This window comes from Aulostomus chinensis, chromosome 11, assembly GCF_037954235.1.
Source record: "Aulostomus chinensis isolate RoL2024-O1b breed Wild chromosome 11, RoL_Achi_v1.0, whole genome shotgun sequence".
NCBI classification, from domain to species: Eukaryota; Metazoa; Chordata; class Actinopteri; order Syngnathiformes; family Aulostomidae; genus Aulostomus; species Aulostomus chinensis.
Window position 1 is genome coordinate 10,586,347 of NC_141330.1, and position 27,390 is coordinate 10,613,736.

A 27,390-nucleotide genomic window follows, 5' to 3' on the forward strand; every position below is an offset into this window, starting at 1 on the left:
CTGATTCTAAGTATCTGAATGCTTCAGCCACACCTATATTTGTAGTTGCTGCTATACTTTTTAAATGTGCTCATTAAATGTATAAAGCCTGCAGCACAGGATGCTGGACGGAGGGGGAAGTATTTACGGTAAGACATGAGAAAGACCCATGCAGGACTATAATTAGTTTATGAGTTAACGACATACAGATGTGGGCATCTGGGTCATCTCAGTGGGCAGAAGGGTGTAGTCTAATACCTGTCATGTCCACGTCTCCTGGCACTGAGCTCATAATAACCAAACGTCACAGAGATAAACTCAGGACTATGAACAGTACCAAAAGCCTTATCTCTGAATTCTATACAGACGGGCAATCATGATATCCCTCAACAATAGCAGGCAAAGAGACAGCATTCATTTCCAATTCAATATTACTCACACAGAGATGAAAAGAGGAGGGTTGACGGCTAAATTAGAGAAGCTTCAGTCCCAAACATGAAGAGGAGAACGTGTTAAAGTTCAAGTTTTATTTGGAAGGAGTAATCGCTTTTAAAACATGTTAAACATAGCTTCAAAATGCACAAGAACAGTCCCAGAGGCAACACACACTCAAGTTTAAGTAATAAAGTTAGAACCTTGCAATTGTTTTTCTATTAATAAGATAAATTTAAAGAGGTGGTGATCAGGTTCTCATTACAGTACTTCAGCAGCTGATGACAATGATGCGGTGGTGATGATGAAGAGGAAGAAGAGCCTCGAAACTGGCAGATCAACACATCAGTCACAGTTTGGGTCCAGAGAGGTTACTGGGCATTGACCGCCCTCATGATATTAGTGTGACCCGACCCTGGGATCCAGCCTGTCACCACGATCACCATGTCGCCCGACTTGAAGAATCCTCTGGCTTTACCTGCAGCATAACAATGAGTATGAGATTAATACAGTTGAATATCATATACAAGACAGACACACACACACACACACACACACACACACACACACACACACACACACACACACACACTGACCTATGTCCATGCCGAAGTTTACCCTGTTGTCGACATCGTCGGCCCAGACGGGAGCAGGCAGAGGGTGGAAGAGGACAGGAAACACTCCTCTCAACAGCTGCGACTGACGGGCCACCTGAGAAAAATAACACGTTTTGTTATTTTACTGTCTCTGTGTCACAAAACGGCAATATTATTTGTTGAATTTGGGTTTTTTTTCTTTCAATTTTACTCAGGATATTTGCTCTTTCAAGGGTTTGAAATCTCAAAATGCCCCCCTTCCCCACACACACTTTGATGATGTAGTTCCATGCCAGAGTACACTTGCATATATGTTCTATACAGTAGGTGGCAGCATGCACCTAGTTGGCCTCCTACCTACACTTATACACCAAGAAGAAGCAATCACTTGCACCATCACCTTGCAAACGTTTGATTGTGATGTGACCAGTTGAAAAGAGCATCAGTCTCTGTCCCAGAGCAAGAAGACAAGCCCATGCACTTTATTGTGTTTTCCATTCATTTAGAGACGAACTCAACACTCCCCTGAACCTGTCTCTGACCTCTGACCTTTAATTGGAGGGGGTCCTAACTCAGCATGACTGATGATGTATCATATAATCACAAGCTACTGTCAGACAGTTAGTTACAGATTTCTGGGCTCTTCCCAAAAATGTTACTTTTACCAGACCAACCAATAAAACAGAGATAAACTCATAAAAATGTGCTGCCAGGGAAACCAAGATCGCAACTTTGTGTCACTATGAAGACCAACACCAGACGGCGAGAGTAAATAATGACTGCATTTGTCATTGTTGTGAAAAGTATGAGTCATCAACCATTAATTGTTGTTACAGAGAAGACACACGGCCCGCTAGTCAGGAGACAGACATCTCTGTTATTGAGTTCACTGGAGCAGATCCTACCTGTGGGCTTCTGGTGACGGCAATGATAGGGCAGCGAGGTCGATACCTGGACAGGAGATGCGCCGACCTGGAGAGAAAATAAATACACGATTGGTATTGGTTCACCCGAATCTTCAGAGAACACTAAAACCTATAATGACAATAATTCACAGCATTCAAAGTTATAGTTTAAAGAAAAAGATTTTACTTATGTGTCGGTTTTAAAGGTACTATGAACTGAAGGCTAACTGCTGAGTTAAATAATTAATTCAATTCAAGGGGGCAGCGTAATGCCATTTTTTATGTCAGTCTCCTGCTGGGTCGATACACTTTTACTTTACCTGCATCATTTATCAAAAAAATGTAAAAAAAAACAAAAAAAAACTGGATACTACAGTGACTCAGGATCACCTGAGATGGGCCGGTGAAAGACAGCTAGCATCTTTAGATTTCTCTGCAATATTATTCATTCACATCAATGGAATGATGTCAAAACTTCCATTCCTTCTCATTCTATTTGAAGATTTTAGTTATATTTTGCATTTTTATGGATGTGGTGATTCCAGAACATGCATTTACTGTAGCTAAGCAGTAGGTATATACTGTATCTACTGTAGATAAATAAGAATTGTTTGTGTGCTTATGTGTGTGTGTGTGTGTACACGCACGCATGGGCCTGTGCATAGATTCAAGAAACTTTATTGTGCCCAGTAGGAGAGCACATTCCCAAGAAGCCGTTTGAATACACAAAACATATGTGTAACGCAGTAAAACGTAATCGTAAACAAAAACTCTTCCCCCTGTGGAGGAGAAGCAGAGAGTGGTGCTGCAATATTCAATCTGTGGAATTCCTCTGTGATGGAAGGCAAACATCTGCTTCTCCATCTTATTATGAGTTTCAATGTTGGCTGCGAAAGGAAGAAGAAAAACTGAAAACTGTTCCATGTTCATTCAGGTGCAGCACTTCCTGCAATGAGATCATATTGGAAGCATTCTGTAGGTAGTATTCTATTCTTTGACATTAAGAGATGCTGAAAGCTACCTATATAATTGGGCAATGACATCACTGCTCCAGGATAGCTGGATGCAGGCAAGTTGCAAAGCTTGGATTATTTTTAAGCTTTTATTGGCTGTAACTGTATCAGTTTGAATCAGCAACAGACTGTGTTATTATTGAAAGATGAATGCACTGAAGTGCATTTGAACGAGCTGTGAAAATGACAAGTCCTTGAACCGACTGAACAAGACAGATAGCCTGTATCAATAACTTTCTCTGGTTCATGTATCATGCCCACACACCTGTGTACACAATGTGCAGAGAATGATATTGGACTTTCCACACATCGAAATTGGCGAGTGATGAAGAAACTGGTGTGTCGCACATGTAGTGAAGACAAAGATTCAGACGTGACAGTCTTCGGAACAAAAATCTTTGCAAACGTGGGCATTTCATGAATAATTGCAATTTCTTTTTTACTGGGAACTATCCAAACGTTATTAAAAGATCTCCCACATTGCTTTCATTTAGCACCCATTAAGTCTCATACAGGACTGAGATGTGATCAGGAAATTCCACTACCGGATAGAATCGCTGGATTGTCGTGGTTAGCTGTTAGCAGTTAGCGCTGATTCCTCATCCTCCTACAGAGCTTCAAAACCGCTCCAATTCAAGGTACTTATGTAGTGATGACAGACAAATTATGCTTCTAGGGTTCATTGTGCATTACAGGCACTGGTAAAAACAAGGAGAAAATGTACTTTCCACAATGCAGAATGTCATAAAAGCCTTAAGATTTTTTTTTTTTACATTTGAACATTTTGAAAGCATGAGCCATCTCTACTCTAAAGCTTAACTCTTTGTACATTATGTCCAGTTTCTTTGTCAATTCAAATGCCGAAGTGTTACAAAATAGTGTTGGCAAAGTAAGAACTGCCACACTGTCAGGATCTCTTACAGGCTGTCTTTCCTGTTGGATAAAAATGTGTCTGTTTGCCATCTCAGAATGGTTGAAAGTGTTGATTTTCTCAACCATTTCCTAGTAAGAAAGTAAAAGTCACCTGTACAGGCTACATAAATTATAGAAAGAGTGAACGTTGACATATGACATAAAAGCATAATCCAGGGTTTGCAGAACCTTCCAGTCTGGATGTTCTAGCAGGTGAGAGGGTTGATTTACATACTTGCCACTGATGGTGAGGACTATAATGGCCCCAGCACAGCATTTGAAGGAGGACTCCACAGCTCCGATGGCTGTGACCTCTGTGGGGTCAGAAGACAGAGGAGTCAGGCGGCGCAACTCCTCAAAAAGCTGCTGGTGGAAGATGGCCGCCTCCGCCTCCCTGCAGATCTGAGACAGAGACAGTGAATGAATGTTATCAGAGGGCACTAAGTCAGATATAACATGGACACACACACACACACACACACACACAAACACACCGAGTGCATCATTGCTACCGCTTCTACAGGAAATAGTCCCTTAGCGGTCTCCCCAGATAACATTACACAGTCGGCTCCATCCAGCACAGCGTTAGCGACATCGCTGCTCTCCGCTCTGGTCGGTCGTGGGTGGGCCACCATGCTCTCAAGCATCTATAAACAGGAAAAAGGAGATGATAAAGTGATAAATCAATCCACTGAAATTGATCATTTTTTAAATTTTTTTCAGAGATAAGTGATGTAAGGCAAGAGACAATGAGGGAGGTAATGGCTTTGTGGATGGGTGGACAGTCGTGGAGGAGAAAAGAGAGATCATTTAGACTCAGGCTGGCAAGCGTGACGGAGAGATCATTATTGGCAAGCCCGAGACTCTCTATTATGAGTCAATAATCAAGGCAGACAGTTGGAAAATGAGATAGCTTGCAGCGTTGCTTGAGAGACCGCATTTTTTTTTGCAGAAGTTAAGAAGCTGTAGCTAATGCTGATTAGTGTATGTGTGCGGTGCTTGTTTGTGGGCTCAGGTCTGGAGAAGCAAACCTGCTATAACACTGTCATACTGAGTCAAGAGCTGTGGCATAAACAAGATATAGCACTGTGACTCAACATGGCTGCAGGAGTGTGTGTATGAAATGTGTGTGTATGTGTGTGTGTGTGTGTGTGTGTGTGTCTGTGTGTGTGTGTGTGTGTGCGTGATCAGCTGTCTCTGAGAGGACCAGTCTGAGTTTAAACCATCTCAGTGAGGGGGAATGAGGACAGTCTGGTGGGTCCTTCACGGTAGTTCAAAGGTTAAATTTAGGTTCAGAGTCAGGTGTGTGTGTCTGTGTCTGTGTCTGTGCCTGTCTGACCTGTGTGGCACAGATGACAGGCTTGCCAGCAGAGTTGCAGCGCCCAATCATCATCTTCTGGGCGATGAAGACTTTCTCTGCTGGGATCTCAATACCCAAGTCGCCCCTGGCAACCATCACACCATCACTTTCAGCCAAGATTTCCTCAAAACTGGCAGGTAAAGATAAGGGAGGATGAGGAGGGAAAGGTTAGACCTTGTAAAAAAAAACAAAAAAAACAAAAAAAAACGGACTAAAACAAAAACAGAATACTTTTGCACCAAGACCCAAATGCTGAATCATTTGGAGACAAATTCATATGTTTGCAATGCAAACAGATGTGCTGGGGAGACTGTTGCAGTCCTGCCAAATGTGTATACACACCTACGTAATGAAATGTTAAACAGTGGAAAGTCAGCGGGAGGTGAGCAAAGGGACAAAGCCGGAGACAAATCATGGAGACTTGAGAGCTGTAAAATAAATGCTGTCAGGTACAATAAGTGGCAGCCATAACTCAACCGGACAGCCGCAGAGATAGCTTATCAAACATGGAAAACCTAGAACTGATAGATGTCTTCCCATTACTGACAGCTGGCTGTCCACAGCAGGCGACCGCCATCAGCAGCGGAGTCATACATCCTGTCACAACCTCATTATAAGAGCCGCAGCTCACGCCCTTCAGCTGCTTTACTGATCACTATAATGGCACTGAAATGACTTTGACTCAGAGGCATTTTCCTCAACTTACTTCTGAACCCCTTGCCGGCTTTCCACCTTGCTGATCACTTTGATGTGTCGCCCATGTGCCCCCAGTGCTCGCCGCACATCCTTGACATCCTGGGCTGAGCGGATGAAGCTGGCAAACACCATGTCTACGCCCTGAGCCACTCCGAACCTCAGGTCGGCCTCATCTCTCTCGCTGACCGCCTGCAGACCAATCAGGTCACAGCCGGGAAGGTTGACACCTTTACGACTGCATAATACACCACCGGCCTCCACCACCGTATCCACCCAATCAGGTCCTGATCCAGGAATAAATAAGTAAGATGTGATTTGGAGAGTAGAATGTATAATCAGAAGCAATACAAGTATGCTGGAAGATGTGTTCTAACCTGTTTCTACTACTTTGAGTGCAATGAGACCGTCATCGATGAAGATCTTGCCTCCTTTCTCTAAGACTTTGGGCAGGCTGGGATAGTCCACCCAGATGAGCTTCCCATCTGTCTTGTGTTTGTCACTCTCTGCTGTCACCACACGGACATGGCTGTCCCTTTTCAGCTCCACCTCCCCCTCCACTTTCTGCACAAACACACACACACACACACACACACACACACACACACACACACATGACAGAGACACTTTGGCAATGGCCTAAAACAACAAATTAATCACTGTTCTCTTCTCTTAGAAGGATGAACAAAATAGAATTTTATAACACGCTTGCAAGCCCAGTGAATACGCATTTCTAACTTTCAGCACTTGTTTCGATCTTTTCAATTCCCTCCAATTAGTAGTTACTACTGTACCTCCACCAAGGAAGTCATATGACCACCAGCATGCGTTGGTGTGTTTACAACAGGATATCTAAAAACACGAATGCATAGATTTCGATGGGATTTGCAAAAAATATAAATTGTTACAATACGTTTTGTAATCTGAATCTCAATCTGAATTCAACTGTAGATCCTGGATCCTGATGCTGGAAGACTGCTTACCAGCACCTTACGAGCCATTAGACTCCCATAAAGATAAATGTGACTATAAGTCTCCAACTGGATCAGCTTGTCCCATCTGAGAAAATATCTTTTTTGGTGTCATATTGAAAACGTGCAGCTGTCATTTAATGATTATTTATGTAATTATTGTAATTATGCACCAAGTAATCTTTCAAGATAGCGTAGCATAGATAGTAAACTAGAGTTGGAGGGTACATTTACTTAATTGTATGTTATTTTTCAAGATTTATTTCTAGATGTGCCTCTACAAACTTAAACCAATCAACTTAAACAATCGGTGCACAGTTTGCAGTTTTCAGCTCGCTTGCACGTCATGCGGAGCATTTAGTAAACTAATCAAGACATGAGGAGGTTTCCAACAGCTTCCAGTTATTTAGTCAGCAAAGCAGACAGCATGCAACATTAACACAAGAACAGCACAATAAGATGATGCTGAAAAAGCAAAATAACACAAAACGGGAGCTGCTGGACAAAAAGCGAGAAAGTAAACACCAGCCCCACGAACTGAAGCAGGCAACGTATTTTTAGCACCAGCCCAACCTCTCCCTGATTTGATATGACTAGATGATTTGGTTTTGTCTGCTTGACAGATGAAGCGTAAAATGTTCACCCCTTTCACTAATCCGGTGCGGATCTCTGGACCCTTGGTATCCAAGGCAATGGCAACCGGTCGATAGTACAAGGGGTCAGAAGTTACCGTCTCCACAGCCTCTCGGATGTTCTTGATAGTTTCGCCGTGGTACTGGAACCACAGGGGAGAATCAATACATCACTGAGTATACAGCAAAGACCTGTGTGTTTAGGTAATTGTGAGGAACAGAGATACACACTTCATGTGAACCATGAGAGAAATTCAAACGAGCAATATTCATGCCAGCTTTGACCATCTCCTGAAGTTTGGGGATGGATCTGGATGCAGGACCTGAGGAAAAGAATAAAAATTGGGCTGAAACTGAAGCCAATCACTGAAAAAAAAAGGAAACAATAAACTGGTACAAGTTAATTTGCAGCTTGTTTCCTGTGACAGAAAGCAAAAGATTGGGTTTTGCTGCTTGGACAAAACAAACAATATTGTCAGCTTTATCTGCGAAGATAGGGACTTTCTGTGTGTTTGAATAATCTACATACTTAATTGATTGAGAAAATAATCCCGATTTTTGTCAGTGGTGAAAACGATTGTTAGTAATTGCAGCTCTTTGTTCACTTCAAGGGATGAAATCCTGGAAAGTCAAATCTCTGTAAAAACTAAGATTCAACCGCTTTTTTCAATTTGACTCTTTTCCTGGACTCTCAAGTGCCACAATCAAACTGTGTCAGTGAGACCCACTCAGCAGTTTCCAGTCACACTCAACAGTTGCCAGACAACCATCTTGAAACGGAGACTGACTATCTGCGACCGCTTGTCCGACTCACCAATGGTACAGACTATACTGGTGTTGCGCGCTGTGATTGGCTCCTGGTCTATGTCCAGCAGACATAGGTGCTCCAGGAAGGTGTCGGCCATGCTGGCATCCAGCTGCTGTCGCTGGATGAAAGAGTCCGGCTGTGTCATCGACTCAGAGTAGCGCCTGATGCGAGCTGTGGCGACAGAGAAATATTGTCAGCGGGGTGAATCAGGCCTGCCAGAACAACCTGTGAATACAAATGAAGTAAACGCCTCGGACAGAGAAAAAGTGTCATCTCTGTTAATACTGCTGCTGGGTGTTAGTGTGAAGGGTGATATAAATAGCAGCTTGCTACCACAGATTTCTGAGTGTACAGACACAAAAACACAATACAAAAAAAGGGGCCACATAAATCTAAAGAAGGCTGAATCTCTGACAAACAGAAGGCAGGAAAGTGTCTTCTTTCACATGCACATGCTGTTTAATGAAATCTCCTCCACTGGAAAAGTAATTACAGCAAGCTCTTAGATACATGGGAAAGACATTCGGGCTGAAATAAAACTGTTAGTTATTCTGTGCGTCTGCAGCAAGTCAATGTTGGAGCTATTTCTTCATCTCTGTGCGCAAATTACAAATGAGAGCAGTATAAAACTATGAGTGATTCAATATGCGATACAAAATATAAAGTTATCTTTATTCAAACTGCACCAATTGTTGGTACCAACAAGCTGCAAACACCATAATCACCTTGTAAAGTTGAGCAGTTGTGTAACAACACACCGCCTTCCCCACTTGCTAATTGCAAACTCTCAAGTCAAGTTATTTTACTTTGTATAGCTAAAAATTACAAAAAAAACTTCTTAATTTTCCTTTCATCATCTCACTCTTCTTGCTTCCTCTGCAAGCTGTCCAGTTAAGCAACATCTCTTCTGCTGTTACTCCTCCTATCAGAATATCTGCTGGGGTTTCCATTTAAGTTCACCGAAAGGTCATGGGGGTCCCAGAATGGAACATATGACCAAGGTAAATTTGCTGTGAAAGCAATTAAGGTGTGCATTCACAGTGTGTCTCTACAAGCTACGACACCTTCTGTCCTTAGATCTTTGATTCAAATGGGGGGGGGGGGGGGGGCTTTGTAAGCACCCTTTCAACAGATTCTTTTAGGAGATGCACAGAGGAGGGAAGCCTCTCTTAGATCAGCAAGCTACAACAGCTGAATGCAAAAACTTAGTCCACAACTGCATGTAAAAAATTAGGTAGATTACAGAACAGCAACTAAAGTAAAAAACACTGAAGTTAAAGAATAACGTTTAAAAGCAGTGGTTTGCTGCCCTCTACGGGTGAAAGTTTCAAGCAGGTTTAATCTTAGCAGGGTGTGGCCAGGCATGTGCTTTGCAAGACCCGGAGCCACACCCGTTGATGATGTCACAGGGTCATGGAGTTCACCTGTACTCAACTGTAGAGGGAAGAAAGCACAGGCAAGACATTGAAGGGGAGGGTGGGTTACTCTTGAAATGCGTAAAACATTGTGTACAACACTGCATAGCTAGATATTTCTCTCTAGTGGAGTCACTGTGAACCCTTTTATATTAAGTATGTTCATTTGCTAAATTCGTCTAAATCTGCTGTCCAGTCTGTAGTCAGCCTCCCGTTCTGAATCCTTCCCGACTTATTCTTCCTCGCTTTGAATTTGAATTGATTTGAAAAGATTGCTGTCCCTTACAAGAGGTGCAAAGCAGTTCATTATGTCTTTCATGCAAAGCCTTGTGGTACCTGGCTGAGGGCATTGAGCCAGTACAATGGCATCTATTTTAAAGGATGTCATAGTCAGTCAAGCCTGCAATTTCTGCCACCATGGGGGAGGAGAGAGTCATAGAGGTGGAAGAGCGGAGAACCTGACAGACAAGGTCGGTGCTGACGCCACAACCCGAGCGGCGAGGTGACGACCAAGAAGAGGGAGAGAAGTGGGGGAAATAACAATACTTGTCGAGGAAGATTTATATGTCTTTTTCTCCTTACAGAAAGAAAAGTTATCTTTTATGGTTGTTAATCTTATTGGTGCCTTGATTACATTTTTTTTTTTTTAATTTTGTGCAGACAAAAGAGGGTGACAAAGTCTACAGAGGAGACTTCCAGATGAAAATAGTAACTTGCACGGTAACGTGAACGTGCAAAGCTCTGTCCTGTGGATTCACTGACTGCCAGTTTGATTTCTCTCTCTCTCTCTCTCTCTCTCTCTCTCTCTCTCTCGCTCTGTCTTCGTGTCTCTTTCTCACCACCTCCCTGTGACCCAGTTCTGCCGCACTGCTGCACACATCATTACGTGTCCCACTGAGATCCTCCTCTGACACTTCCCAGAGTACACACACGGACGCACACATACACACGGACACACACACATACACACAACTGCAAACACTCTTATATGCACATACACACATGCACTCACCTGTTACTGAATAACAAACTATGTATCAAGATAACAACAGGTCAAAGACACCAGTGTCGGACAATGTCTCTGCATGTACACATGATGGGTGTGCCCAGGACCGTACCAGGAAATACCTTTTTGCAGCGACATGCGTTCTTGCAGGTCACAGTGAACCCAGAATAATGAGGCTGATTTGATATGACACGACACTGAAGCTTAAAATGATCCGACAGGAAAGTGGTGGATTATCTGTCCCATAGCTGACTAATATATGATGAAAGAAATGAGTTTTGTAGACCCACCGATTATGAAAAGTGACTCTATTTCCAAGATACAGCTAATTCCCCTCACACGAAGCTTCTTGCAATTGAAATAACTCTTCATCAGTCTCTCAATAGTCATCTGGTTTGGCAATCTAGAGAACCTGTTCACCTCCACAGCACAAAAGAAAGACTTTGAGCACTCACCCATTTTGAATTCTAGCTTCTTAATTAAAAAAAAAAAAAGAAAGAAAATCCAAAGTTTTGTTTTCCTTTTATTTTGGATTCTTAATAATTTCCTCCTCTGTCTTTCTTGTTGCCGTCACTCAGATCTCTCATACTTTAAGTCAAAGCCACCTCGTCTCACTCATTTACCCTTTGACCCCACTATTTTTTTTATCTCCCCGCCCTCTCACTCCGTTTGGATTTCATGCATCAGCGTAGGCATGCCCAAATGATTCTGAAAATGGAAAAACCTTTGCCAGTGACCCAGTAATGATTGCCAGGATGCACTGCAGTTCAAAGTGACACATTTGAGGCATTCCTACAGATTACGTAATTCCAACTACTACCTTAACCTCCAGTTGACCCCAAACTTTTAAACTCAGTGACTGTGCACTTTTTTCCACATGATTTTATGAATTACATCGTGAAGAGTCACCCACAATGACTGTCAAAACGACCCCCGTCAAGTTGTTACTGATCACTATTATTTACTTAGAACAGTTATCGGCACTAAATAACTCTTTAACCACAGCACAGGATATAGTTTAAGTGTGGGGGTTCCAATATCTCAAAAGACTCTCATTATAAAGGCTTCAAAATCTGTGAATAATTGATATGTTAATGAGTCAGTAAGGGGAGCAACTCATCATGACTGTGAAAAGTCTTGTGACAGCTTAAAAAGTCAAATCACTTATGATGAGTTAAGAATTTCTAATATGGCGTCAGGAGCAACAATTATGGATAAGTAATGAATGAATGGTCAGCTGGTCAGAGTCTGCAAAGCAAGTGTGACTTTACGCTACAACCCAGAATCAGCGCTTGTAAGAGCTTACACATCATGAATAGATCATGTATCAACCATTTATGAAGTGTAAGCCCACAAAACCTGATAAGACCTGGGGTTTGTTTTTTTTGGGGGGGGGGGGGGGTGGTTTGTATGTTGAAGTGATGTCTCAAGTGTCAGGAAGTTTGGGGACCACCCTGTCATGACACTTCTGCACTCACCCACTGTTGTCTGCTGCTATCTTATTGCACACACATCATTTCATGGAGAACTGCGGCCTGATAACGGTGATGTTATATAAGACTTAGACTTTGACAAATGAGGTGGCACACGGAGATGAAGTGTCTTCCTGTCACTGACACAGTTTATTAAAAGTTTCTCACCTCCGTCTAGAAACATTTCTTGCTGCCTTTCTGCAGATTTGCACAGTCACGCATGAGCGCAGGTTGTTAACCAAAGGTGTAAATCGTTAGCCAAAAGACAAACAGACCTTTGCTCCAGAGGAGAAATCTATCCTGCAGCCTTCTGCCCAGTGTACAACACTCAGTGTGATATGACAATGCAGTAAACTGCATAAAGGTCAGTCTTACACATTCAATCCAAAGTGCTGTTAAATGACATTCACCTCAAATTTACAACACTTCAAATATTACATCATTAGCTGCATCATTATGTTACTGATGCTTCTTCCAGGAGGAAAGGCAGCATAAAACAAGTGCTCCACACTTCATCAGGGTAGTTGAACAAATGGAACAAGAGAATCGATCAGTTAGAGTGAAAGTTGTTTTACGTCAGAGAGAAAGTGTGGATCAAATGACCACACGAACAAGCAGATGAAAGCTAATGAAGTTAGAAAGAAAATGACCAACCTGTCTCATGCTCCGTGCAGGCCCAGACAGAGAGGTGGGAAGGTGCAACCGTGACACATGTAAATACGTGCACTGATGGGACTTTTAGCGCCATCTGATGGACAGTGGTGTTATAACGAAGACCGGAGACACGGGAAGGAAATCATACTTTAATTTTTTTTACGATTCTTGCGCTCGTTAAGATTAAAAGATCTCCAGACTGACACAGAGAAAATTGCAGGATTAAACATGTCAGATGTTGATTTTACTTTTGTAAGTGCATTCTTGCGTGCGTGTCAGAGCTTGCTGAAAGTGATCTTCGGTGGAGTCTCGGGTTGGAGGATGATTGTGTACTTGGTGCTGATGTCTTCTGAGGAAGTCACGCTGAGGTGGAAGCTCAGCAGGATCTATAAGAGGAGGGAGGGGAGAGAAGGAGGAAGGGTTGACAGAGAGGAGGAGAGGGAAAGGAAGATGTTAAGAAACAGCACATCTCTTCAGCAGATGCTGGTTAAAATTGTCAAATCCTGTCATTCTTCCTAGCTGACTTGACAACCTTCCCAAACTTTTCTTTTTTTCAATTTTTTCTGTCTGACCCCGTTGTAATGGGGGTTTTTTTCTCATGTTTTCTAGAATTTCCTCTCTGTCACTCACGTGCATGAGTAGGAGCTGCATCTCATTCTCAGCAATCCTTCTCCCGATGCACTGCCTCGCCCCAAACCCAAATGCCAACGAACGGAAAGTCATTCCCTCTCTGACATCTTCTCCCGCATGTGTCCTCTCCCACCGACAGGGGTCAAAGGTCTGTGGGTCCTTAAACACTTCAGCGCTTCTTCCGAGGGGGTAAAGACAGGCCTGGACCATTGTCTGAGAGGAGAAGTCACTGAAATCAGGTTTTATCATTTCCCTGATCCTTTGAGCTCATGAAAAGAAGAAATCTGATTGCTCACCCCAGCTGGGATGTTGTAATTCTGAAGAACAATATCCTTGACTGGATACCGCTGCAGTGTGATCCCCACTGGATATAGTCTGATGCACCACAACACCAAAATCACTCACAAACAGATTCATGTATTCAGATTATACTTGGCTTCAATCTTACTAGAAATCAGTATCAGTAGCCTTTAAATTTCTGTTTAAAAATCTTGATAATTTAACATCTAAGAGTTTTATCTCAGATTTTTTTAATGTCATAAGTTGCTGTGTGGTTGCAGGAAAAGACAGGATATATACGCAATGTAGAGACTGTGGAATGCATTTGAGGTTGTAAACAATGGCACAAAATCAAAACACAGTTGGATCTAGGGCGGCATGCATCGGAGGTAGAGGGGCAGTTTCACAACTGAAGGGTCGCTGGTTCAATCCTCAGGATCCCCCCCAAGATCCTTAATGGATAAGCGGTATAGAAAAATGGATGGATGGATGGATGGATGGATTCATCTGGTGTTTTGTTTACCTGAGAATCTCCTTTATTGTGCTTTTCAGCAGTGGCGCCCCCTGTAGGGCTGTCTGAGGGTCTCCACCAGCCTGTTCCCAGGATTCTCTCACCTGCTTCCTCACCTTTTCCTGCACCTCTGGGTTACGGCCAAGCTCGAACAGAGCAAATTGCAGGGGTACTGCTGTCTGGAGAGAGGTGATTGGTCAGTTACTGTTCACCTTAACCCCTGACCCTGTGATCAGGACTCTATCATTAATTAGGGAATTGTCTTTTGTCCCCAAAGTCATACCAACACACAAACTAACACAAACACACTGTTTCAACTGCTCCAGCCATTAACTCAGTGATATTGGCTTTGATGCGGTCTGATGACAACTGCCCTTTCTCCATGAGTTGCCCCAGAAGGCCAGGGTACCGGCCTCCAGCTGCACCACCTTCAGATCCTTGTTTCGTGGGGGATAACCGCTGGTACCCCTTATAGATCCTTGCTTCAGCTGGAGGAGGACAGAGTCGAGAGAGATGGGAGTAATGGAGGATAAACATATCGACCAATTTAATGTCATTTTTGGAGTCTATTCAGGTACCATGGCTGAAGATGTGGTCCCATGCAGTAGCATGTTGTGTCCACAGGGAGGTGCGAAGATGCACCAGCAGACTAAGTGGCAGGTACAGGAGAGGAGGGGTGGTGGTCAGCATTCTTTCCACTGCCACGATGAATTTCTCAGACTCTACGGAAGGATGCGAGGAAAAGAGGCCAATTCGCTCCCCGTAGAGCACGTGTCCACTGCCTGCAGGGGGGGTGGGGGGGTGGGGGTATAGGTGGGTTATGTGTCAAGGTGAGTAAACTGAAACAAAAACAAGTGCAGCATAGTTGTTGACGGCTGAACAGAACACTGATATCTTTTGTGTCTGTATTCTACTCTTGTGGAATTACAAATAAAGCAGTTGCCAGGAAACCCCCAAAATTCTCTCCATAACAACAGAAATCAAACTCTGAGTGCTTGTCATCCATCTTTATCAGACATCAACACATCAGCCACCGGAATGGAGTGTCTTGACGGTCTATTCCTACCCCAGCTTAGCACCTGGCTGTGGTTCTTTAAGAGCAGACGAGCGTGACTCAAAGTCATCATCAGCTCCCCCTTTCTCTCTTCACACGCACACACACACACACACACACACACACGCACACACACACACACACACACGCACACACATACACACTGATGATTACGAGTGTATGGCACAGTGAGTCACTCAAGCATTCACACTTGTGAATGTGGCATGTGGCAGATAGGCACATGAAAGGAGCAGACCTGGTGAAAGAATGCTGGAGCTTTGATCGTCTTTGTCCCTGTTTCTATTTTAAAAGGTGCATGTTCTCCTTGACCTCCTACATCACCAATATGTTTACCACAGATATGCCTGAGAATATTTGAACGCAAGGCCAGAGAGACAGGAAACATTCAGACATTTGCATATTATATGTTGCATAATTCTTTTTAGATGATACACAGTCGTCGCAGCCTACATCAGTGACTCAGCTGAGGGAACTGTTACTGGAAAAATACCCCTTGAGAGGAGGGAAGTGACTTTAATCCGTACCGTCCTTGACCCTGGAGCTCAAGGTCAAACACTGGTGGTAAAATGTAAAGGAAAACTGCAGTATTTTCAGACCTGGGTCCTATTTCCTCACATTTCTGCCTCTAATTTATACAGGGAGAACTACTGGAATCAGACAGAATACTATAACTGGAAACTGAGGAATGACCCCAACAATCCACAGACAAAATAAATATAGCAATCATATTATTGCCAAATAGGAAATGTTTGATGTCGTATATTGCTTTTTGGTTTCATAAACTCAGCAATTGAACTGTCAAACTCTTACAGGAGTAGGACGTGGCTAAGCTGTTGATGTGTTTCTTTCTAAATCTGACAAAATAAATGCTAGCAATACAAGCTTAAGTTGGGGGGTGAACAGTCTAACAGTAGCCTAACCTCCTCCCAGTGGGGTTCTAGATTGTTCCAGTTCTTTACATGAATGGCTCCTGATATCACTCTATGTCTCTGCTGCGACATATGCAGGTGTGACGCACACAAGCTAACTGAGCAGTGAGCACAGACGAAGGTCAGCAGCAAAGCTAATGATAACAAGGCTGATTTCACCGCAAACTGCGTGTCAGTTGAGAAAATAAAAGACGGATAATGTTATACATGAAGTACTGTAGAAAATAAATCAAGGTACAAAACACAGCCAGAACCAATAAGTGAATCATTAAAGAATTACATTTTGTCTGAATTTTCATCAAGCAGCCTAGTGCTGATGTAGAACTGGGCCACATTCCTTCAATATTTGATATGTGTTTCTATCTTGAATACAAAGAATTGTGACTTTTTTTTGTAGAAAACTAATATTTCTCACTATGTTTGCATTTCTAAATATTGTAATCGGGAGCCTTTACTGGACATTCTTGAATGTGGATCATTGTGCAGCCGTTCCTTCCGTTGCTGCCTTCTTTATTGGATCAATAACAGACATTTTTTTGTTATTGATTAAAGAAAAAGTTGAATAGGTATTGAAATCCTTCCAGAAGTGGGTTGCTCTCATCTTCCACCCAATCTGGTAGAAAAACGGCAAGAATGTGGCTTATTTCCTATATTTTCTTCAACTGCACAACCACGCATATGAATTAACAAAAAAACATGACCTCTGACCTTCCAGTGCAAAGCGAAAGAGATCAGGACTGGGATCGATGGTCAACCTGCGTTTGCCATTCATGCCTCTTCCCTCCCTCTCCACTCGATCACCCAGCATTTGACAGAAATCTCGCGCCACCTCATCAAGAAGGGGGATAAAACGCTTCACAGCTGAAGTCATCATCACCTCCTTGTTCAGGAGTAGACGGTCAGCTCGCCACTCCTCGCCATTCCTGTGAGGAAAAGATTCACAGAGTTGGTCCATTTCATGTATGCAGTCATATTGAAGCAAAGAACAGAATTTATGTGTGTGTGTGTGTGTGTGTGTATGTTTGTATTTTTAACTAAAATCATGTGGAAAAAGATGATTTTGCTCAATCTAATGTCTTCATAAGCCATGCTTGAAATGATAATATGGAATAATAATAATAATATAATTATAATAATAATAATTAAAGTATCAAAAAATTTGAAATGAATGTGAAAATACACACACACACACACACACACACACAAACACACACACACACACACACAAACACACACACACACACACGCACACACAGGTGTTGGTACTGACTTGAGGAAGACTCCCTTGCTGTGCTTGCGGATCTCACGGTGTTTTTCCCAGGGACGCAGGAGCATCCGTCGAGGTAGGAGCCCCTCAGAGATGAACATCTGACTGATGTCACACGGCATCATGATGTTTACACTCCTTTGGAGGCCCAGATGCTCCCTTCACACACACACACACACACACACACACACACACACACACACACACACACACACACACACACACACACACACGCGCGTGCACATATAATCATTAATAACGGTCAATGTTGTGTTCTGCTATGCATGCCGTGTGTTTTTAAGCCTATTCGTTCCTCTATTCCTCTTTCACCCATGCGTGCATGCACACACACACACACACACACACACACACACACGCACACACATCCATAGCCATACATGCACTCACACACTGATGGTGGTGGCTGCCATGCAATGTGCCCCCTGGAGCAATTTTGGGTTCAGTATCTTGCTTATGAACCCGTGGACCCAGTCCTCCAGGGAGACTCGATGGTCACTCTACCTCCTGAGCCATGATGCCACCCCACCTTTAGGCTTGTAATACACACCAGAGTGGTACCTGTAGATGGGTCCGAGGGTTTTGAAGCTCTTCTCCATGTACTTGTGGAGCTGCTGGAAATTACCTTCTCTCCAGAATTTCACCAGGTTGAGCCAGCCGTTCCTCCCTGTGTGAGGGATCTCCTCAAAGCTCCTCGCTCGTCCATCAACACCCCTCTTTCTAACCCCGGTGCTCTCTCTCCCCTCCACCCTCCCATTAACCACCGCCCCTGCTGAAGTCATACAAAAAGCCCTCAGTCGTGCAGAGCAACAGGGCAAACATTTGGAGGTGCAGACATTGATTCTCCTCATGGTCTGAACCAAACGTGTATGTCAGTCTCATCCAGGTCTCTGAGGATCTGCGTACTTTCCTCCTCCATTCCCATCCCAATAGCCTTGAATGTACTCTGTCACTCTTATACACTGATAGGAGGTGAGGATTTATGGATGTGAAGGTGCAGAGGTCAAGAGAAAAACAACAGAGTCTGAATCAGGCTTCCCCAAAACACTCTAAAATGCATGTTGCAGAGAGAGAGAGTGTCCAAATGGCCAAAAAGATCTTTATTTTAATATTTAAACTTTTCACAACTTTGTTATTGTAAGTGTTCTTGGCTCTGGCTTCATGTTGTTTATTAAAAAAAAAAGAAAAAAAATTGGTCCTGTAATAATCCCAAGGAATTAAGAGCAAAACAAAAATTTGGCTCACATAAGACAGAGGCAAGACAATACTTAATAGCTAAACTACTCTCTCAATTTGATTTGTACTTCAATACAAAATGAACGTATTGATAAATATATCATACTTTTCCCTGAGGTTCCTTACTTGTGTGTAGATCACCCAGTTGGGTCATCGACAGAGCTCAGACGGCTCTACAAACAAAATCTATCTACTTCTCTATATACAACAACAGTGTTCTTCACCATAACAAGCTTGCAGAAACAGATCATGTGATATCATAATTTATGTTACACAACAGTGACTGAAAAAGGGTCAAAATTAATTTTTCAAGAATCAATAAAAAGTGAATAAAGGTAGACATATTGCTAGAATGTTGCTATGGTGAGTGATAACGATCAGTATCAGCCTCGTAACCTAGAACCACATTTAACATCATGTGTGAGGAGATTTTGACTACCTGCTAATTAATAAAGTTAAAAGTTACAAGTTACAACATACGAGTTTTATTGCATTTGAGTCCCACTTCAGTGTTCTTTTCTAGGCAGGCTTTATATTATCTTATTACATCAACAACCCCCCCCCCCCCCCCCCAAAAAAAAAGCGCAGGCCAAAGTCAAATATAAGATATATATATAAACAACTAGTGTCAGCAACAGTGTGAGTGTGCAGCTGTCATGCGCGAGAACATGTGACCACTTATTGATCACATGACTTTACAGGAGTGCCTGCCGGCTGGTGTGAGCATTTTGGTGTGTTTCTTTCCCATTGGCGTTGGCGTGCCGAAGCTGAGGCCTTGGAATGCGCTCAGGAGGTCAAAGCCGTCATCCTTGCTCTTGGTTTCAGGGTGGATGATCTTCGACAGCTCACGGGGGAGGGACACTTTCCCGTTAACAGACCTCAGGTGGTTTGTGTCCTTGGGACTCTTAAAAATGGTAGAGAATCATAAAGAACCAGATGAGTGAAAGGAGGATTTTACTTTCCTGTTGAAAGTTCTCATGCAAATAGGCTCTTATTGTTTTAAGTGACAACAAAGTGCAAGAACTTTCTTTAGAAAAGTATACAGGCCACAGAATCAAAACTATTTCTGTATTTTATTTCAAATCTCAGTCTGGATCTGTTAGGTGCAGAATACACAAGATGGACAAGTGGGATCATTCCTGGAAAAAAAAACATCATGAATTACATTCTCAAGACTAGAATTCAGGGAGGAAATCATTTAAAGGAATTCAGACCGACGACCATTGATGGCAATTAAAATTTTGCAGTGGCGTTAAAGTGAAGTGCATTTTATTCTGAGTCTGACTGACATTTAACAGTCCTGTGTCACTTCAAGAACCAGGTGAGAATCAAGGCAGAGAAATGTAATGAAACTATGAATTATGAAATAAATGAATGAATGAAATGGATAACTTCAATTTTAGAGTTGATTGTAAAAAAAAAAAAAACTTTCAATAAAAAAGCTGATTAATAAAACAATTCCACATCATTATTATAAACTGAATGGAATACATTTAATAGAATGATTCTGTTGATTTATTTCATGTTTATTATTGGTCTTTTGTTTTCCTTCAGAGCATCTCAAGACTGACCTTTATGTTTTCTTTGCAAATGATTTCTTAATTTTGAAAAGAATAGAATAAACATTACTTTAGAATTTTGAAGACAACTCAAAATAGCTGGAAATCATGTGCTCACAGACATGCTGGGCACCAAAATCTGCATTCTGAGAATGAACATGATGACGTCTAAAGCTTCTCAGGCCAAAGTCCTACAGTCTCTTGAGCAGTTTCTGACAACAAACAGACACATATTTTTCTGTCTGTCTGTCTGTCTGTCTGTCTGTCTCACAAACCTCAGACAGCTGGTATTTTTTCCTGAAGTGAGCTCTCATGGCTGCTCTCTCTGCGTTCTTCTGTGCATTCATCGTTTCCCGCAGCTTTCTGTAAATCCAGGCAGTACAAATCAATACACCTGGCAATTTATTTGATGTCATGTCTCTGGGGCAACACCTCTTCCTCCTCTACGTGAACCCTTTTGATAATGAAACCCACGTAAAAATCAAGGTAAGATGTTTATTTTGGCACTTTCTCCCTATTTCCTTTGTCCAACAGTAAATCATCGACTTCTTATAGGAACACTTGCCTCTCCTTCTCCAAGTCTGCCTGGTAGGAGCGAATGACTGATGCATCTCTGGTGTGTCCAACTCCAAGAGGAGGGGTCTTGCCCAACCTGTTGCATCTGCCTCTACCTCCCCCGCCTCTGCTCCTCTTGTTCCTGTGTTTGGCACATAATTTCCTCTCCTTCACCCCCAGCACACAGCTGCTCAGCCTCCTGATGGGCCTCCTCAGCGACTTTTTAACTCTGACAACAGACTCCATGATGAGCTCTCAGGAGGGAAGCAAACACCCACACGCCTACTTTTCGATGAGAAGATGAAGGGACGTGAACTGGTTTTCGCCCCCTCTCATGTTGTATTGCTCTGATGGGACAGATTCAGGACACACACAGTCTCATGTCCTGTGGCAGCTGCAATAAGTCAGGTTGAGACCTAGCCAGGATAAGGACGGGAGTCAAACAAGGCTCAGACACACTCTCAGTCACACATACACCTGCTTACAGAAGTTGATGAACAAAAGAAGCTTGGTCCCCTCCATGTAAGGAAACACAATTGCACAGATTGACAAAAGCATTCAAATTATGGACAGCTTCCAAGTCATTTGTCTCTATTTTAACATAGTGAGACCAGAGTGTTCTTACCCATGCAGGTGGTCACAGTTGGCTGAAGGCTCACAGCATAAAGCCCTGATAAAGCTCCAGCCAGATGGCCTCCAATACTATCAGACAATCCTGCAGAACCGGAGAAGAGAAGAAGAATCACCTCAAAATTCTCCACCACATCTTGGTTGGTGTTCTCCTTTGTCCTGACAGTTTGTTGTCCTGAAGATTTACTAGAGATTTCAGTCTTTGTGTCTCTCTTTTTTCCCCCTCCTCCACTCTCACTCCTCTGTTCTCCACCTCCAACTCTCCTATACAGATTATCACTTAACGGACTTAATGAGGGGAATCTCGTTAGCCGTGACAGGGAATGCACCCAATGACTCACGTGTTGGTTTTGAAAGCTTGGACACACCTGTGATGTCATGCTGAGAGACACACACAAGCTTGACCTCACCCTTATTCAGTCTCATAAGGCTGCATTATTTCTTTAAGTCTTTCGAAGTTTAGTTATGAAGATTAGGTTCTGGAGAGGAAGGGGTGGAGGTCGTTAACGGAGGGATGGCTGAGGGAGGGGGTTGACTGCAAGGACGAGAGGAGTTGATAGATGTTCGGCAGAACCTGGACTGTGCCAGGTAGATAAGATAAATGGCCAGAGAGAACCAAAGACACAGTGAGAACATGCAACTCCACACAGACAGAACCTGGGATGCAGAGGCCTGTGCCAAGAACCAGGAACCGTGCTAAGCACCTTGCTGACCTCTGACCAAGAAGATGGGTGAAGTAGGTGGGTCATTAGAGCTGAGACAGACAAGAGGGAGAGTGAAATGAGTCTGGAGCTGTGTGTGTCGTACAGGTCTTCCAAAGTACTTAAAGATACTATTTGACACTTTCCTGTCTCATCTTGTAATACAGCTTTACCTCACGGGGCGATGGTGAGTCACTGCAGTGAATAAATTGCACTCAGATCTCTCACTGTGAGCTCAACCATCCTTCATAGGAAACTCATTTTAAGCTCGAAACGGACACAAGCATAAACATAAATTGCCTGCTCGCAGCTGTAGCTTCCAGCTCGCGATTGTAAGTCGGCATGTCCCTGTTTCTGGCCTACGTACATCTACAATTGTGTCTCCATTTATAAATGTCAAGCAAATTTGTGGGTATGTTGCAACAAAAAGAAATATAAATTAGATGAGTCTTCACTTAATGTTTGCACACTGGTTACGTAATGCTGTCAAAAGATGACGGTAATGGCAACGTTATGCATGTCTGTGGCTGTAATAAATGGAGTAGAAGAATAAAAACAGAGACATCCTGAGGAATTACCTTCAGCTGGACAACTCGTTCTTTCATGCCAGCTAGTCATTTGTTGCATGCTGTCTGGAGATGGGGAGTTTAAGAATATTCAGGAAGATGCAAGTCAGTTACCCAAGAGAAAGAGCTCAGAGTTTTTATTTGAAAAAGAAAAGTTTTCATCTCCCGTCTTGCACAGTCACTCTTTTGAAAAAAAAAAAGCCAAAATCCACCTCAAGGGAGTTTAAAGATGTATTTTGCAAAATTAAAGGAGGTTTGTTTTGTTGTTGTGAATGCCTTAATGTAGCATAAAATTAACACTAGCTTATTTGGCAATAGGCTGATCTGAGGTCAGAGAGAAGTCCTGGGATTGGGGGGTCCAAGCCAACAGAGAGTTGTGTATTAGCTGAAACAGAAGTGTAGAAACAGAATCATGTATATGGAAAGTAAAATCTTTTTTAATTTCATGTGGACCAGAGTGATATAATGTTTGCTCTTTATGAGGACTAAGTGAGGCAGAGAACACACTTCAATTTAATCAGTGACTAATCATACTCATCGCTGCATTTTTGTCTCCAAAGGAGCCTGAATGAGTCATCTGATGTGAGACACTTCCAGACAGATTAGAGACGATTCGTCCATTTCTCTCATCTGATTGTCTTCATGACTGGACAGTCCTGGATGTGGTGACTCAGACCTGACCTGGTGCCGTCTGGAACAAGGACTTGGCACAGAAACTTGGAAAGTTATATAGTTTGATATTGATGTGACCACTTAAGAAATGCAGACTGAGAGTACTGTTGTATATGTGGCGGTTACTGACTCGCAAGCACCATCATCAAACCTGAGAATTGTTGCAGCATCCCTCCTGACTTTCTCTTGTCCCTTTTTTAATGTTTGAGTGTCTTTGAATGACTCATCATGATTATTTTGGTGTTCTACCCCGGTGCTGTACTTGGCTTCAACCCCACACGCACACACCCACGCCCCACAAACTCAAAACCCCTTGGATTCCTGACACTCCTCCCCTTCCCTCCAATTCTGAGAGCCAAGGATGCTTTAATACTTTAACAAGATGACAAGGAGAAGCCACACCCCCCTCAGCTCGCTCAGCCGAGATCAGTTGTGTGGCCTGTTGAAGGAAGAAATGTAGAATATATCCTGCACCGTTGCTAAAGATCAGGCACATGATGACTGTCCCTGTAAGAGTCTAACGCTCAATGTATCCTGAAACCTGTCTCATTTACAAGACAGCACAATCCCTGAGATTATCAGTTGGTACATAAATAGCTCATGATTACCACACACACACACACACACACATACACACACACACACACACACAGTTTGTGTGTGTGAATCAGAGCTTCCATGCAAGGCCACTAGAACGAGCCACTTAGGGGATTCTCAGGTGGATTAGTGCTCACGTGTGACACACTATCACTGACACTACCACACTCACACACAAACACACCTGCTCACACTTTTCACTTCATTAGTTAACACAAAAACCTGCTTTAGACACGCACACACACACACACACACACACACACACACACACGCAATCCCACTGACAAACTAAAAAGATCAGCGATGGCGTGAGGCCACGGTATCAGAGGAAAAAAGGCTAACTGATGTTAGCTTGTTAACCTCAATTACTGTGACACAGCAAGCGTGTACACATGGTCACACAAATGCTCAGTATGTGAACATGACACAGCAAACACACACATTATCCAGGCCCAGCTGTCGTTACAGTTTCACACCAAGTCAAACATTCTTGGCAACTAATATCCACAAATGAAAACCTGCAGCTTTACGAACCACTCACATATACTTTACATAATCCTTTACAGTAAAACGTACAATTTTTTCAGGTCCAACTTTTCTACTTCTTAGTGAAGGGATGAAGGATACATAAAATATTATATAGCACAGCATAAATATTAATATAACACTAAAAATAGCAAATATACATCTCCTCATATCTTATTAGCATGATGACCCCAATACATAAAACATTAAATAAAAGTCGCCTTCATGGGGTGAACACTTAACATGTTTAGCTGAATGTTTATTTCACTTCACGAAAGATAAAGATTATTTTTCTTGAAGGAGACCAAACGTGAGGATTTCTAATAAATCAAATTCATGCATGAACATTTATCAGGATCGCTGGTCCTATTATATTCTCACATTTAATCCTGAACATATTAGGATTCTAGTTGATGTGGTTGATTCAGGAATTTGTCATGCTCTAATCATTCCGTGTATTTTTATTTTTAGACTTTCAGTTGAAGGCATAACGGAGGAAGAGTTCCTTTACCAGGAGATGTTACAACTTCAGGCACTAAAATCTGAATCTGCCAGTGTACGATGCAGGAGAGAGTGAGATAAAGAGAGGGAGAGAGAGAAAGAGAGAGAGTGAGAGAGAGAGTGTATGTGTGTGTGTGTGTGTGTGTGTGTGTGTGTGTGTGTGTGTGTGTGTGTGTGTGAAGCCTTCATTAATCACACAACAGGGTGTTAAAGCATCTGAAGAAGCTCCTGCAAAAGTCAGTCCACCTTAAACTTCAAGTTGTGTTTTTCCACCTTAAGTTTCAGTCCAGTTGTGTTTTTCAGTTGTTTTGATGATTTAAATAAAACTTGGAATAAAAAAAAAAATTTAGTCCAATTCCTGTCTCTTACTTTTGTATTTTCTAAATTTGAACACTAACTGAAAAAAAAACACATTTTACATAGACAAAAAAATAATATACTGTGTAGAAAGTAATCCATACGAAACATGTGGACAAAGGCAGAAGTATGAAATTTAGTTGAACACAAACACACACACACACACATACACACACATATACACACCAAACACATACTTTAAGGTCTCATTGAGTGAGACACACACTAAAACTGAGCCCCATCTTACATGTGCCAAGGCTAGAGAGAGAATCACACACGCATGCACGCGCATGCACAAACACACACACACACACAGCCTTGTGACTCTGCTCTCTACTGGGTTGCACTCCATCAAGATACCAGAGAAGGGTGGGAGTCAATGGCAGCTCTATGTATGTTTTTGTGTGTGTGTGTGTGTGTGTGTGTGTGTGTTTGTGTGTGTGGTTGTTTGGGCCTGTATGTGGGTATTAGTGATGATACTGCATGTGTTTATGATCTTGGTGAAGCTAAACACTGTTTTCATGTCAATGAGGGAAGCTAAAAATGATATCAGCATGCGTGCGTATGTATGTGTGTTTATGTGCCTGCGTGTTTATGTGTGCATGTTTGTGTGTGTGTGTGTGTGTGTATGAAACATAAAAACAGTTACTAAATTTCATTTACAGCTCAAAAGTCACATCATACACAACATTATTACAAAACATTGGTATCTAAAAGCATCAAACTAAAATGAAAGAAATACTTTCCAATAATAATCAGCTTAAGACTCAATCCTCCAGGTTCAATTTGCCAGATACGATGCAAGAGTTTTATTTTTGTCTAATGAAGCACCATTAAAAAAAAAAAAAGCATTATATGTGTAATCACAACACGTTATTTGCTTTTCACTGACATTTCACAGCATTCAGCCTCCACTCATCCTCCCTTCAGCGAGGAATGTCCTCTAGTAGCACCTGCAAACGTTTCTGGGCCTCCTGAGCAGCCAGCAGACCGACTGAGCCTTCCTGTTTGGTTGTTTGACTGTAGTTCAAGATGAGATTGTTGAGTGTTTTATCAAACTTACCGATGTTGGATCAACTAAAAAGCTAATTGTTGTCATATAGTAGCAGATGAGTTGGGAGATTGGATTTCTTTCACTGCAAACACTTTCTTTACCGGTTCAGAGCCAAAACTCACTTCAAAGTGATTGGTCAGTGCAACCTGGACACACGGAAACCAGAATAGTCTGGAGTCTGGACCTCAGATCAGTTTGTAGATTCATTATTTTGCAGGAACACCAGATACCAGCTAGTGCCTACAGTACTACTACTACTACTACTACTACTACTACTACTACTACTAATAATAATAATAATGACAATGATATATCGTGTAACTAAAGACCAGACTTTGTCCTGGGAGCAAGTGTTTGTCAAAATTTAACATCTAACATCATGGTTACTTTTAATATTGTTGCCATGACAACAGGAGACACCTAACCCTGAGGAAGTATTACCCAAAGCTTATCTTTTTTTCTTTTTTTTTTAACTAAAAGGCATTTCTCTGCAAAACACTAAATAAATGGGGAGAAAATCAACTTTCACCTGAGCATGGACACAACATTGTTATTCAAGCGTAAATTTACATTCAGCAGGCTGGTGGTTTGTCTGACACATATTGGTTGTATAATTACATGTCATCTCTATACGAATATTGTGTTTTTATTACACAATCCCCGACCATACATGTCGGTTTTAAAGGCTCAGCTAATTGATTTCATTAAAAATAATGAAGAAAAAATGTTTTCCCAGAAAACGTCTGAAACTTTTTAGAGATCATTTTGCTATTGGTCACTAAAAAAGGACATTTGTTATTTGGACAGAAGTTTGAGTTCATTTATATGATGTCATAACATTAAAGGGCCCATTTATAATCAGTTATATATGTTGGTGGGG

The 27,390-nt window shown here is 42.2% G+C and overlaps 3 protein-coding genes across 9 annotated transcripts; all 3 read right to left on the reverse strand.

Annotated features, from left to right (window-relative positions):
- Nucleotides 1-504: 504 nt before the first annotated feature.
- On the reverse strand, nucleotides 505-13,212 carry pklr (pyruvate kinase L/R). Of its 3 annotated transcripts, XM_086218352.1 has the most exons (13): nucleotides 13,097-13,212; nucleotides 12,849-12,942; nucleotides 8,308-8,472; nucleotides 7,725-7,816; nucleotides 7,505-7,636; nucleotides 6,268-6,454; nucleotides 5,904-6,177; nucleotides 5,177-5,327; nucleotides 4,332-4,484; nucleotides 4,073-4,239; nucleotides 1,913-1,979; nucleotides 1,008-1,122; nucleotides 505-889 (listed from the first exon to the last, which is right to left on the reverse strand). In XM_086218352.1, exons 2-13 carry the CDS (start codon nucleotides 12,940-12,942, stop codon nucleotides 783-785), a joined length of 1,704 nt encoding a protein of 567 aa, XP_086074478.1. In that variant the 5' UTR covers nucleotides 13,097-13,212; the 3' UTR covers nucleotides 505-782. The 3 variants fall into 3 exon arrangements, with proteins under 3 accessions (XP_086074478.1, XP_086074479.1, XP_086074480.1); XM_086218353.1 differs by lacking the exon at nucleotides 13,097-13,212 and having other exon boundaries at nucleotides 12,849-13,084; XM_086218354.1 differs by lacking the exons at nucleotides 12,849-12,942; nucleotides 13,097-13,212 and adding an exon at nucleotides 11,178-11,343.
- Nucleotides 13,105-18,258, reverse strand: cyp11c1 (cytochrome P450, family 11, subfamily C, polypeptide 1). Of its 2 annotated transcripts, none has more exons than XM_086218355.1 (9): nucleotides 17,948-18,258; nucleotides 17,543-17,698; nucleotides 16,981-17,195; nucleotides 14,847-15,050; nucleotides 14,578-14,756; nucleotides 14,281-14,447; nucleotides 13,775-13,853; nucleotides 13,479-13,691; nucleotides 13,105-13,234 (listed from the first exon to the last, which is right to left on the reverse strand). In XM_086218355.1, the coding sequence occupies exons 1-9, from the start codon at nucleotides 17,968-17,970 to the stop codon at nucleotides 13,124-13,126; spliced, it is 1,347 nt and encodes a 448-aa protein (XP_086074481.1). In that variant the 5' UTR covers nucleotides 17,971-18,258; the 3' UTR covers nucleotides 13,105-13,123. The 2 variants fall into 2 exon arrangements, with proteins under 2 accessions (XP_086074481.1, XP_086074482.1); XM_086218356.1 differs by having other exon boundaries at nucleotides 18,119-18,249.
- Nucleotides 18,259-18,633: 375 nt separating this feature from the next.
- Nucleotides 18,634-21,811, reverse strand: LOC147253273 (complexin-4-like). Of its 4 annotated transcripts, none has more exons than XM_086218358.1 (4): nucleotides 21,533-21,811; nucleotides 20,918-21,254; nucleotides 20,628-20,715; nucleotides 18,634-19,697 (listed from the first exon to the last, which is right to left on the reverse strand). In XM_086218358.1, the coding sequence occupies exons 2-4, from the start codon at nucleotides 21,151-21,153 to the stop codon at nucleotides 19,479-19,481; spliced, it is 543 nt and encodes a 180-aa protein (XP_086074484.1). In that variant the 5' UTR covers nucleotides 21,154-21,254; nucleotides 21,533-21,811; the 3' UTR covers nucleotides 18,634-19,478. The 4 variants fall into 4 exon arrangements, with proteins under 4 accessions (XP_086074484.1, XP_086074483.1, XP_086074486.1 ...); XM_086218357.1 differs by having other exon boundaries at nucleotides 20,918-21,323; XM_086218360.1 differs by having other exon boundaries at nucleotides 20,918-21,323; nucleotides 21,654-21,810.
- Nucleotides 21,812-27,390: the final 5,579 nt, after the last annotated feature.

Coding starts and splice junctions, on each gene's coding strand:
- pklr (XM_086218352.1), bottom strand. CDS start 12,942: ATGGCGCTAAAAGTCCCATCAGTGCACGTATTTACATGTGTCACGGTT. Junction 4,485..5,176: donor CTGTCATCTGTGCCACACAG/GTCAGACAGGCA, acceptor TCCTGTTTATAG/ATGCTTGAGAGCATGGTGGC. Junction 890..1,007: donor AAACTTCGGCATGGACATAG/GTCAGTGTGTGT, acceptor GTTATGCTGCAG/GTAAAGCCAGAGGATTCTTC.
- cyp11c1 (XM_086218356.1), bottom strand. CDS start 18,156: ATGGAGAAGAGCTTCAAAACCCTCGGACCCATCTACAG. Junction 13,854..14,280: donor ACAATAAAGGAGATTCTCAG/GTAAACAAAACA, acceptor GTGGTGCATCAG/ACTATATCCAGTGGGGATCA. Junction 13,235..13,478: donor TGCAGCTCCTACTCATGCAC/GTGAGTGACAGA, acceptor CTCCTCTTATAG/ATCCTGCTGAGCTTCCACCT.
- LOC147253273 (XM_086218358.1), bottom strand. CDS start 21,153: ATGGAGTCTGTTGTCAGAGTTAAAAAGTCGCTGAGGAGGCCCATCAGG. Junction 20,716..20,917: donor GCAGACTTGGAGAAGGAGAG/GCAAGTGTTCCT, acceptor CTGGATTTACAG/AAAGCTGCGGGAAACGATGA. Junction 19,698..20,627: donor AAAAATACCAGCTGTCTGAG/GTTTGTGAGACA, acceptor ACCATTTTTAAG/AGTCCCAAGGACACAAACCA.